This window comes from Pempheris klunzingeri, chromosome 23, assembly GCF_042242105.1.
Source record: "Pempheris klunzingeri isolate RE-2024b chromosome 23, fPemKlu1.hap1, whole genome shotgun sequence".
NCBI lineage: Eukaryota > Metazoa > Chordata > Actinopteri > Acropomatiformes > Pempheridae > Pempheris > Pempheris klunzingeri.
Window position 1 is genome coordinate 3741121 of NC_092034.1, and position 13023 is coordinate 3754143.

At 41.0% G+C, this 13023-nt stretch overlaps 1 protein-coding gene across 1 annotated transcript in view; it reads right to left on the bottom strand.

Moving 5' to 3' along the window:
* Positions 1–3796: 3796 nt before the first annotated feature.
* The window catches only part of hdac8 (histone deacetylase 8), a 26674-nt gene continuing 17447 nt past the window's right edge, over positions 3797–13023 (bottom strand). The window contains exons 10-11 of the mRNA XM_070854455.1: positions 12353–12458; positions 3797–4534 (exon numbers count right to left, since the gene is read on the bottom strand). Coding sequence (XP_070710556.1) covers positions 4512–4534; positions 12353–12458 — 129 coding nt within the window. The 3' untranslated portion in view covers positions 3797–4511. The remainder of the gene's footprint in view (positions 4535–12352; positions 12459–13023) is intronic.

Here is a 13023-nt window from a genome sequence, read left to right on the forward strand (position 1 = left end):
CAGAGGCGTCTTGTCTCATCTTTGAGCACCTGTGAACACCTATGAACACCTTTGCCATAGATGTGATCAGATGATCTGGTTTGTTTGAAGCATACTGAGACACTAAACTCCTACATTTTCAAATCTGGGCCTGATTTTTCACATATTTTGGGTTTGAAATGACAAGAAGGAAGAATAATATAATTCTTTAGGGCAATTGTGACAGGCTTATATTGTTGAAGTGCCTGTCTACATTACAGAAAGAACCCCTAACCAGAAATAACCATTATATTTTCTTTCCAACTCACACCAGATTTCATTGACAAAAACAGTCATTTTACACAGGAGTTGCTGGTCTACCGCTGTCTCGATCAGTTAGATCGTTTGTGTTGTTGTGTGACTTTGGTGTTTTAAACGGTTAGTTCGGATACAACACAATATTTGTGTAACACACAACAATACAAACAAACTATCTGAACGAGGCAGCAGTATACCAGCCACTCTCGTATTCTGCGAGGTAAAATTAGAGTTTTTGTCAATGAAGTCTGGTAGGTTTGACTTGCACAATACAACAAAAAGGATGGTTAAACAAAAAGGGTCTATCGCTGTCGGGATCCTTTCTGTAATGCTGTCAGACACGGTGGATAACAATCAGAGCTCGTCAGTGGCAAAATGCATTGCAATGCATTCTGGTTATTGTAGGTTTTCTACCCTTTGAGGAAAAGGGAATAACACAGGCCTTTTTCTCTGTTTCTGACAGAACACGTGGACAACAAGTCTTATCGTCTTATCTTCTCCAAACTCTGTGTCCTATTCTTGGTTATATGGATAACTGGGAACTTTTTTTTTTTTACAATAGTTTATTATAAGCGTACAGACTGAGGTGGATTCTGGGATTTGCAAGAAGAGCCCAACAAACCTTTATTGGTCCAAACATACAAGACATAAAAATGTTGAGATCAGACGATTCTGTTCAATAACTTATCATTTATGTAAAATCCCTTTTATTTTTAATTCTCTCTTTCTTCAATATCTACGCCATAGTTAAAGGTGAGCACACGGACAACTGCTAAACGTTAAGGCAACTAAAACATACTGTTAAGGGAAATAAAAAGGTGAAAATTAACTGCAGGTTTGTGGCAGCTCTGGTCGACCTCCACATCATTACATGTGCCCTTCACTGTGCAGAAGCCACACCAGGTCTGTAAACGTTGGCTCTGGACATAAATTGTAAAGTGCAGAATTGTCCAATGTGGACGTAAATCTGAGGGAAACATCATAATGTGGCTCCTAAGTTCTGCACATGATGCAGTTTGTATTTCCTGCTTTATATATATATAAATAATCTATTTCATTATTATGAAATATTCATTGCTGCACTGTTTGCACTATTAAATCCTTGTTTAAAATGTAGAGAAACTCTTCTGAGCGCTACAGTTCAATCTTCATGTTAACTTCTTCCTGTTCCATCTATTGGTTTGATAAACCAGAGTCAGATCCCTTGTTTGTGTGAACAGACTCGGCCAATAAAGCCGCCTCTGAAGTGTTTGGCGCGATTGATGACGTGGGAAAGTTTTGGTATCAGAACACACACACACACACACACACACATAAAACAACAAAACAAGCCCATGAGATGCATCGTTATCATATTTTCTGGCATTACGCATCTTCATTTGTGCTTGGCTCCACTTTCCAACCATAATCAAAAGCCCCAGATTCCTCCTAAAATAAGATATGAGTCACGATGGAAAACTCTTCTTGCTTTTTGTGAAAACGCGATCCAGGAATCACAGCGGAGCCACGGCTCCTCATGAGGCCCCCCGAGTTTTTCTAATTTGACTCTGCGGAGCAAAGAAAACTACATAAACACACACAAGTCTCTCATGTTTACAGCCCCTGCCCGGTACCGTGCAACACCACCCTCCTCCTCCTCCTCCTCCTCCTCCCTCCCCTCCTCCTCTTCCTCCTCCTCCCAGTTTATGAGATAGAATTTCAATCGTCTCTCCTTTTCCCAACTCGTAAACGGTGTAATGAGTTTCATTTGCTTCGGCTACGTTGGGCTCAAACCACTGAGGTGACCGCAGCAGTGTTCATAAAGATCACAGGGAATCCTCACACACACACACACACACACACACACACACACACTGAACAGCTCACTTCTGTTCAGCACATGCCAGCCCCGCTCCGACTGGTGACTCCTACATTTGGTGTGAATTTCCAGGCCATTAATTTAGGGAACATCACTTCTAAAGGAAACTGCCCGACATTTGTGGTTCCTCTTTCAAACGCTCCCCATTAAAGCCTCCATTAAGCAGCCCACACTGCATAAATCACTGCTTAAAACGACACATGACAACAACATGCTCTCCTGTCTTTTATTCCAACAAACGCTCGTGGTATGTACATTAAAACATGTCAACAGTTTAAAAAAAAAAAAAAAAAGTCATTCTGTGAAAACAGATGCATAAACATAAAAAAGGAACAAAACTGTTTACACGACTTCTGATGGATGAGATTCATGCTGAAATATTCACACACACAAGTTTTCATGTTTACCTGCTGTGGATTTGCAGATTTCGGTCATATGGCAGCGTGTTTGTGGTTTTGTGGAACGTGTCGCCATGTGCATATATTAGGAACTGATCATTATGGTGGGAGTTACTTTTAAAACTGGGAAGTTTTCTAGTCAGCAAGTTAATCAAAGGTGGAACAGGAAGGAAGGATTATCCTTCAGTTTTGACGTATAAAAACAAAAACACAAGAAGATGAGAGGAAACAAATAATAGATTTTAATGCCTGAAGATAAAAAAAAAAAAAAAGTACTCAAGGTCCATTCAGCTGCTTTTTCTGGAGCTTTCAACCACATCTTGCTGTGAATGTGAGTTGGAAGCTGTATGGAAAATGGATCTGGAGCTGAGGAAGAAAGCTCCTAAAAAAGCTAGTCAGTGGACCTTGAGTTATTTCTATCACGCGACTCCTCCTATTATCAAAAATGATTAAAAGCATTTGGCCCCAAAAAGTGTGACTGATCTCTCCGAAGCGAAGAGCTCATCCAATTTCATCTTTCAAAAAAAAAACATTTCTGTGATTCTGCCGACACGGAAACGTCACTTGTTTTTCCGCTCGTGTCAAAAATCCCACATGTGCCTCTGCTTCATTAGACGATCTGAAGATTCGGGTTAAAGCTGTGCAATGTGACTAACGTGCCACATCACAAACACTACAGCTGCGAGGATTAAACAAGACTTCCCAAACCTCGACAGACGTAGAAATAAACAGACAACACTTCTTCAGCGTCTGTTTTGTAGAATTGCTGAATAAAAGAATGCAACTGCTAAAAAAACAAATAAACTACAAATTACACATGTACAGACTTTGCAGAGCACTTGGGGACATTAATGCAGTGACGGCGTAGTGGAGGTGGCGGCGAAACATGACGAGACATGTGACACTGCAGCAGAGAATAATACAGTAATAAGAATAATAACTTTTTAGAGTAGATCCATTCAGCCTGTCAGTCTTCTTCGTGTTTGTTAACTGAGCTGAACTGAATTGATTTCACGTTCACTTCCAGTCATTCCAGACCAGTTTACTTAGTCCTGCTGTCTTTATATAAAACCCTCTGAAGGTTCATGTTTAATCTTTGTTATTGTCTGTCTATGGGAAAAAAAAAACGTTTAACTTTCTCTGCATATTTTCCACTTAAAATTCCAAACTCTGTCCAGAGGTTTCATTTGCAGATTTTGCCCAGAGGTCAGAACGATGTGGCTGAGCAAACCGACTCGGTGTAACTGGCTGTTTTCCGTCCTCTTTCCAGACTGTTTATTTGCAAACTTTCCAAGTTTCTCAAGACTTGGAAAATAAATGTCATGTACTTTTCAGGACTTTCCGGACCTGTTCAGAAGCCCAGAGGGTTTTTTTTTTTTTTTTAAAGTTTAAAGAGGCGTTTGGGGAAGCTGCCTGTTTCGCTTTCTGTCTGTTTTAGTGCTTATCTGACCTCAAGGGGCTGAAACCACAGCAGCACCGGGGTGGACGTGAAACCGGACACCCGAAAGATCTGTTTTTCCGTTTAGTTTAAAATGTCCGACTGATAGGATGCACTCAAACGCATCCTCTGATACCAAAACCCTCTGGGTGAAAAAACCTGCAGTAACTCATTTTTACATACAAACGCTGAACTCACCACCAAGTCTCTCATTCACACAGACACACATACCTTTTCTGAAAAACAAAGGATTAAAAACAGTGAACATTGTACAGCAACCACATCACCCCCCTCCCCTTATTAAACTGTTTTCCCCTGGAAACACTCAGCTAATGTTTTCCAAAACCCTCACTCGCTCTCTTTTTCCTGCCTTCATCCCTCCCTCGTTCGCTCCGTGCCTCGGGGCCGAAGGGGTCTGCTCCATATTGTCTTCATTAAAGGCGCTGAGCGTCGACCTGATTTGGAAACATGGTGTGTGTGTGTGTGTGTGTGTGTGTGTGTGTGTGTGTGTGTGTGTGGAGGAGGCTGAGGCTGCTGACTCCTAAACCACATTCTTTAAATTCCCTGTAAACAAGAGAAAGAGAGAAATTAGAGGGGTGAGGTGTGGGGTACATGGGTGAACACACACATGAAAGAACAAAAACACATTCAGACACACACACACACACACTCACACAATCAGGGAGGAGGAGGGGGAAGACAAAAAGGGTCAAATTCATCACACTAAGTGGGATACAAAAGGAGGCTAAACACACATATCAGACACACGGGGAAACCAAAACAAAGATGGAAGAAGCAGTTAGTAGAAGAAACACACACACACACACACACACACACACACACACACACACACACACACACATTTGTGCCAGAGAAAATGCAAAATAACATCTGGCCGAGGTAAGCCGCGTCGCTCCCGAGGAAACACAAACATGCAAAAAGAGAGTCGATATGGAAACGTCTATGTGAGGCAACACTGCCAGTTCATTTGCATGAGGACACAGACTGGTTTCAATGTCTGACACACACACACAGATTTGACACAATAGCTGCATTATAAAGTCTAGTCGTCGGTTTACTTTATATGTTACACTGCAAACAATGCCTCTTTGTTCGCCTATTGTCATGTTAAGTTGCCTGATTGAGAAAAACAAACATGTTGCGCGCACACATGCGGCAGTGAGTAATTGCCCTGACAAACGCAGCACTGCACTGACGCAGCGAGGGAGGATGTCCTGTTTGTCGGCCATTGTGGAGCCGTCACTGGAGTCCTGTCATGTTCCGCCTGCAGTGACAGCAGCAGAAACCACTCCGCCTCGCGTCCAGTGTGTCGGCCTTGGGGAAGGTTAAAGCTACACTAAGAGTGGAAGCACAGAGTGACGTTTCAACGCCCAGAAATTCTTTCGACCGCACGAAGCGGGCGCGTGTTTGTTTGCGAGGGCGATAGGCTGTGTTCAGATCGAGAAAAAAAATAAACGCAGCCACCAGATTCATTTTAACGAGGTTGCTGTGTTGGCACATGACGTAGATGGCGCCCGCAACAATAAAAAAAAAAAAACTTGGCCAACTTTTGCCACAACAGTCAGTCCAGAACTTTGTAACATGAAGAGTGTAATTCTAGTGTTTTCCCCACAATTGTCAGCATGGAAAGAGAGAATATTTGTTGCTTCTTGCAGCGTTTTGGCGATAAACCTTCAGACTTGTGGATTACTCATCACTCTTGCGGTTTCTGCCTTTTTTTGTGTCCAACATACCCCCACAGCCCCGTCAGAGGGGCTCCAATACCCTTTTAGTAGACTTCTTCAACGGATGGGATGGTTTAATGGAATAATATTCATCTGCAGTAAAAAATAAAAATAAAAAAGAAGTGGCTGTGGTGGATCTGTGGTGGATCATAGAGAATACAGAGATCCTGTACATGTTGATCATCGTTTCAACTTGCTATAAAGTTGTATAGGAAAACTTAGGGTGTATAAGTTGTTGGTAGGTTTTTGTGACAATAAATATACTAAAAAGCAGCTTAAAATCAATTTGTGATCCCATTTGTACATTCATTTTCCTCCTAAGTAGAAATATTTGGATGCTCTTAGAAAAAAAAAAATCCTAAAATAGCTGACTTTTGCTGGTGGACTGGTTACTGCAGAACCATCCTCTCATGTACACATACTGAATCTCTGCTTTACTGAAACTGAACTTTCACGATCTTACTTCGTCTCCATCTGCACGACAGTCTGACAGACCAAGAGCTTGGCCATTAAAGTGATCTACTGCATGGATCTAAGTGTGCAGAAACAAAGAAGCAGCAGCATCTTCATCTCTCCCACACTTTGCATTTGCCCTTTAAGTCCTGTAATATCTGTTTTTCGTTGAGGCTGCCAAAGGTGTTAACTCAGCACAATACTTTCTTTTTTAGGTTTAGACTTTCCCCGCCCACATGACATAATTTATAATCGTTTGTGCACCACAGATCCAGGCAGTGGTTCCTGTAAATCATAATAACAAAAGCAGTTATAGCTACAAGTGAGTCATATTGGGTTCCATCTTCATGCATGAACTTCAAAGGCCACATGAGGTAACTCAGGACAGACAGTTGCTGACTGAGTCTCTGGGGCAACGGTTGCAAACAATGCAAAATTTCTCAATTGTGACAGGGGGAAACAAGGGGAAAACTCAAAAATCACGACGTGTGCTGAAAACAGGAAAACTATGTTAGAAAAGAGGAAGAGCGGTCATAAGCAGACCCTCAGCAACACCGACTGAAAAACAGCTAACAGGATATTTGCTTGACGAAAAAGGAAATTGATGAAGCTCAGCTATCATTGATTTCGTTTGAAGACGTCACCACGAGTTCTGGAAACTTATGGGCATTTTTCTAATCAGTTTGGGATATTTTAGAGACTAAAAGATTCAAATGATTAGATTTTTTTTAAGTGGGGCTGTATGAGATACATGTCCATTGTCAGTGAATTACCCCACAGTAGGTTGTTGTTAGTGTTGTTAGTCAAAAACCATATTTTAGGCACTTAAAAAACATAATTTAAAAAAAATTATCAATAACATTTTAAATATATGCTATATTTAGAATATTTTCACCACTTCTTATTGCTGTCAGACAGCGCTTCAAAATCACCAAACTCCATTGACAAAATCAGCAATTTTGGCTCACAGAACACAGGAGTTTGCTGTGTTACTGCTGCCTCGATCAATGACCTTACACAGTAGTTTAAGATGCAAACAAATAATCTGAAACACCAAAGCCACACTGAGACACAAGCAAACTAATCGATAAAAGCAGCACAAGACCGGCAACTCCAGCGTTCTGTGAGGTAGAATTATGTATTTTTTTCCAATGGAGTCTGGTGGTGTTGAAATAAGCGAATAGAGGAGGAACGGCTACAGTTCGTCTTCAGAAAGAGCTGCATGACGGTGTGGTAAAGTGGTGAAAATATTCTAAACATAGCTTGCACTTAAACTTATGTTGAATTTTTTAGTGGGTCTGTTTTTGTAGGTGGCCAAAATACCGGTGCCTCTGTCCACAGTAGTGATGTGCCTGCTCCTCCAAACTGGTGGTGAGTACAACACTGGCTATGGGACACGTGCCTCAAACAAATAATCCCGACTATCCCTTTTAATTGAAAAATGTCAATTACAAAGAAATTGCAGATTCCTTCTTCCCTTTATCAGTCCTCTCCATCCCTCTGCTTCCCTTCGCTTTCCAGATGTAGACGGTAAATCCTGGTAAAGTGACGAGTGTCCACTGGGGCCTCTGATATTTACTACCTGCAAACGTTAATCTATCACAGCATGCGTGGGTGGGTATACTGCGTGTGTGTGTGTGTGTGTGTGTGTTTTCACCAATTCTGTTTGAGTTTAAATGTGTACACATCTCCTCTCTGAACAGGTTTTATCTCTTGGATGTATATCTCTGTGTGAATGTGTATCATTTCATCTTGTGTGTGTGTGTGTGTGTGTGTGTGTGTGTGTGTGTGTGATGTGACAAGCCGCGGGGGGGGGGGGGGGATTAATGAGCAAAAAGTAGCAGGATGTAAAGATGCTGCAATACGTCCACGCTGACACAAACACACACTTGCACACAGATAAGATACAGTCACACAGAGAGGCTGGTAGTTTACACACACACACACACACACACACACACACACACAAACACAAACACACACTAACCCAGCAGCCCCTGGGGAAATCACGCTACCAGCGTCTCGTAAACACAGAGTTGTGAATACACAGTCAGACAGCTGCTGCCGCCTCTGACAGTCACCTAATAAAAAAATCACATTTTAATTAAGATGCCTGCTTAGAAATCCTCAGTGTGTATTCATGAAGAAACAATAGGAAAGACTGAGTAATCCTCTAAATAGGAAACACTAGAGAGCACACAAATGCACTCTCGGCCTGATATTCTTCAATTGTCTGAATGCTTTTAATGTGAGTCACGTTGTGCACGACCTGTTTATTCTCTCACATACATTAAACGAGCATCCGGCTAACTGGCTTGGTTCACATTGGGAGTGTAATTAACATCTTAAGCATGAGAATTATAGCATTTAAACGTACACCTGTCACATGCCAAATATGCCTCGGCGTACATGTAAATATGAAAACTTTATGTATGATGCATATTATATTATATTATATAGCATACAGCTCAAGTACACATAATTAACATTGCAGCGTAGACTGATTTAAGTTGATCCAAGTCTGAAAATAAAGAAGGCTGATGAAGTAAAAATCCAATATGTGCAATGTAGAGCCAAGTCTGATAAGCTAATTGCTAATGTTAGAGCGCCTATGTGCCAACATTATCATTTAGCTCAACACTCAGCAGAGTCTAAGGACATTAGGACTGAGACAGGATGGAAGTTCAGCAGCACACATTCTTTACTCAAGTAGAAGTACAGAAAAGTAGTCTAAAAAAGTCTAAAACGTACTCAAAGATTAAAAGTTGAGAGTGTAATTCTTAATTTTCTCCAAATTTAGGCCGTCGAAGGGGAGTGAGCTCTGAATCTGCACCATCGGCCATGTTGGACGGTCAGGTCGCCCTCTCTTGTCTGTATTATCTTGTTACGTCTGTCATGATATGCACAGATTGTCTTTTTTTTTTTTATGTGTTAGCTTCCCATACGATGATGCAAAATCATAAAATACATTGATAATTCACCTAAAATGCATTAAAACTGAAGTCACGAGTCTGTTTTTGTAAAAGTAAAGGTGACAAACCCAATTTATGTAAATAAGTAAATAAATATTTGTACTTCTTGCATCATTTCCTGTTGGTTTTCTCACACACACATAGCGCAGCGAGCACATGTTGTGTATGATACATGTGTCCTGTGTTAGTTTAACACATGGGTTTGGGACACACGCTGAAGGAAAATTGAAAAAGAAAGCACTTTTGGAGATTACCGCTTTAAGAGTCAAATCTTTATGGTCCCTTCGTGCTAGCAGACAGAGCAGATGTGGGCACGTACACACACACACACACACACACACACACACATATAAAAATAAATACGCAAACATACATACAAACTCACACTGCCCAGTTTCTCAGGGAAACCAATGTTTATAACACAGCACAGCACTTCCAAACCAGAGAAACACTTATCCACCCCAATGATGTCATGTGGACATGTTTGCCTAGAGGTGTGTGTGTGTGTGTGTGTGTGTATTATAGCCTTAATCTGTGTTCGTGTCTATGCATTAGTTAAGTCAGCAGACATGTAGGCATTTCTTTAATAAGAGACAGAGACAAAAAGACACGCACATTTACTCCAGTATTTCAAATTATAATACGCTCACTTCTCGCTGAGGTTTTTGGTGTCTGCTTGTTGTGTGGTAAAGCGTTTTGTGACAGATCTCACTTTGTAAAAAACAAAAAAAAAACACTAACTAAAAGTAGTTTCTGGCTTGACGGAGAGCAGAAAAGAAAGGAAGAATGAGAGGGGACATAAAACAGATGTGACAGGTTGAAACCAGGACCAAAACCTCAATGGAAGACAGAGGAAAAAAAAAAAAAAAAAGAGAGAAGCAGGAAAAAAATCCCCTGGATTCACACAGAAAGGATGAAAATCTGGAAAAATAACAACAAATCTGTGACCAAAAGCAAAAATAAGCTCCCTGAGATATGATATTTTCTTATATTGTGAGGACAAAAAATGAAATAACTCCTCAGAATAACTAAAAATTCTCTAAATCTATATAGTGTGATCGAGCAAAGGCAGGAAAGAGAACAGGGGATCTGATAGGAGAGGCAGATGGGACGCAGCAGCCAAACACACATTTTCCCAGTTTCTCTCCGTCTTTGGCCTGCCTGTATTTCATTTCTCCTCCCTTTTATTCTCTCCATCCGTCCGCTCATCCACTCGTTCCCTCCGTCGCCCCTAATAAAAGCCGTATGACTGGAAACCAGCGATACTTTCAACCCCTCCGGTTGTGATGATTTAATGCGAGCCAACAGACCGACTGAATTTCGGCAAATAAACTCCCGTTCCCCTGATTTGACGTGACCCGGAGGTCTTCAGAGCGGAGAACTTCATGCTGTTCGGATAAACCGCTACTACATCCAACAGGGTTTAGCTCATTTGCCACAGTAAGAGAAGCTGGTCATATCGAAGCCTTAGTTGCTGATTGATAGCGTGTCCACTTTAATGCAGAAACAATTGGAAAACACATATTTTCCTTTTTGTTTTGGCTTTCCATTCACAACGAGCTGACGTTTCCAACCAGAAAAATAAAACACTGCTCTTCAAACGTCAGTCTGACTTTGTAGTTTGTGTGGCTAAAAATGGCTGTTGTACAGTTGTAAAGCACAGCCATATATTAGCATGTGTACATTAGCTGTAGCTAGCTAGCAACACCTGCATCCACCGTGTGTGTGTGTGTGTGTGTGTGTGTGTGTTTTCCTTTGCATGTTATACTGTAGTTATGTTATTGATTAAGATCTTGTCACAGTCATCTGTGCAGTCACTCTCACACAGAAGAAGAGATTTGGTGGCATTTTTAATTCTTTTATTGTGGAAAAACGGCTGTAAAGTGCTAAATGTTGGCAAAACCCATCTGACACATCGAAAATTGCCTGATTGAATGCAAAAAGTGTGAAACTTTCCTGAATGAAAAAACATTAAAAGAGCTCACTGGAGATCTAAAAAACAACGTCTACATACGCTTCTGTACTTTTTAAAAGAAAAGCTGCTTTGTATTTAATTCCGTTTTTTCCTGTGGTTATGTGCTGTGATCACTTGTGTTCTCTCTTTTTTTGCATGTTCGTATATAACAAACATATTTAAACAGAAAAAAAAATGGAATGAAAGGAGCTGAACTTTGAACTGTATTGTTTGATGTTTTTCAAGACGAGGCTAGCTTTGACTTTTGTGGTTTTGGAGGAAACAAAATCCGACTCAAGCTTTCGGTGCTTCCACTATGGAAGAGAATAAAATGAAATGTAGGTCTTACATTTTTCAGCAGAACTTCTCAACATGTAGATGTGACAATATTTAATTCCTGCTACACTCTTAAAATAAGCCGCACTGTTTTAGCTCTTTTCTTTCAATCAGTCTCTCTCACACACACACACACACACACACACTCAGATTGAATAACTGCTGTGTCAAATACAATATTTCACCTAATGGGAAAGGAAGTAGGATTTCCTCTCGGTTTGTGGTAAACATTTCTACTCAGCCGATCTTCAACCTTTACGAGACACCTAATGGTCAAATTCAGATTTTCCGTTTCCTCTCAAAATCCAGACCTATATACGGCAAAATGTTCGGGGAATGAACTCGACTCGTAGACGTACCCTTCGCTTGCTCCTGAACTCACCACCTTACAGTAATTCTCCCGCCGCTCAACTTTTCGCCTAAGTTTCACCCAGCCAGAGGATCTCTCCTGGGTGCTGCGGTCTGTCAGTGCCGGTACCCTTTAGGCGTAACCACATGGCTACAGACACACACGCTAACAGATTACTATGCAAACACAGATACGAAGGAACATATAGAAAGAGAAAGATGCAAAAGAGAATAACACCACATGTGTGGGGACCCAGACTTGTGGGTAAAAGAGTGGGGTCAACAGTATATTCACTGACACACAAAAGGATGTTCAGAGCAACGGGGAGGGGAGGAAAAAAAAAACAGAAGAACAAGTCATACTTTCATCCCACACAGAGACGTATAGAAACAAGAACAGACACATGAAACCACACATAAAAAGAGCCTTACAGAGAAAAAAGAGCTGAAGGTGAGCAAGGGTTCAGGGAGACACACACACACACACACACATCCACCTGTTTACACCCCCACACCCTCACCCACACAAAACAGACACACCTGTGCATCCTCACAAGCACACACACACACACACCTTTGATGGTGCTGAGGACTTGATCCAGGTGTTTGGTGTCGTTGCGGTCTGGTCGACAGCTCGGGCTTATCTCCAGCGAGTAGTCAGGTCCGTACTCTGTAAAAAACTATCACACATCACAACAGTTATTATGACAGCTTTTGGATTTATGGATTTTAAGATGACGTTTTCCTCTCTCTCGGTCCTATTCATAGTCATTCTTTCATCCCTCACATCTGCACACAGTCACTGCAGCAGAGCGCCAAAGTACACTTTCTCCTCTTTGTCTCTTCTTTAAGGAATGCAGCTGCTTTCCCGGAAAAAAAATTCAGGCTCCGTTTGGACTTTGAAGAGTCAAGATTGTGAAACTGACTGGTGATGAATATTTACAGAGGATTTCAGGGATCATTTCTTCTTCAAAAAAAAAAAGAATAACATCAAAGACACCAAATACTGACATTTGCACAAATCCGATCTTCAATAATTCATCTTCTCATTCTTTCTGGTTGATTTTATAGATTCCTTATAGATTCCGTAGCAGTAGTATTAATGCTAAAGAGTGAAATAGTTTAGAAAAGTGATGCTAGTGGTTTTGTGAGTTAACGTCAGCATGCTAACAATGCTAACATACAGGTGTTTAGCAGGAATAATGTTCAATATGTTCATCATGTTAGTTTAGCCTGTTAGCACGC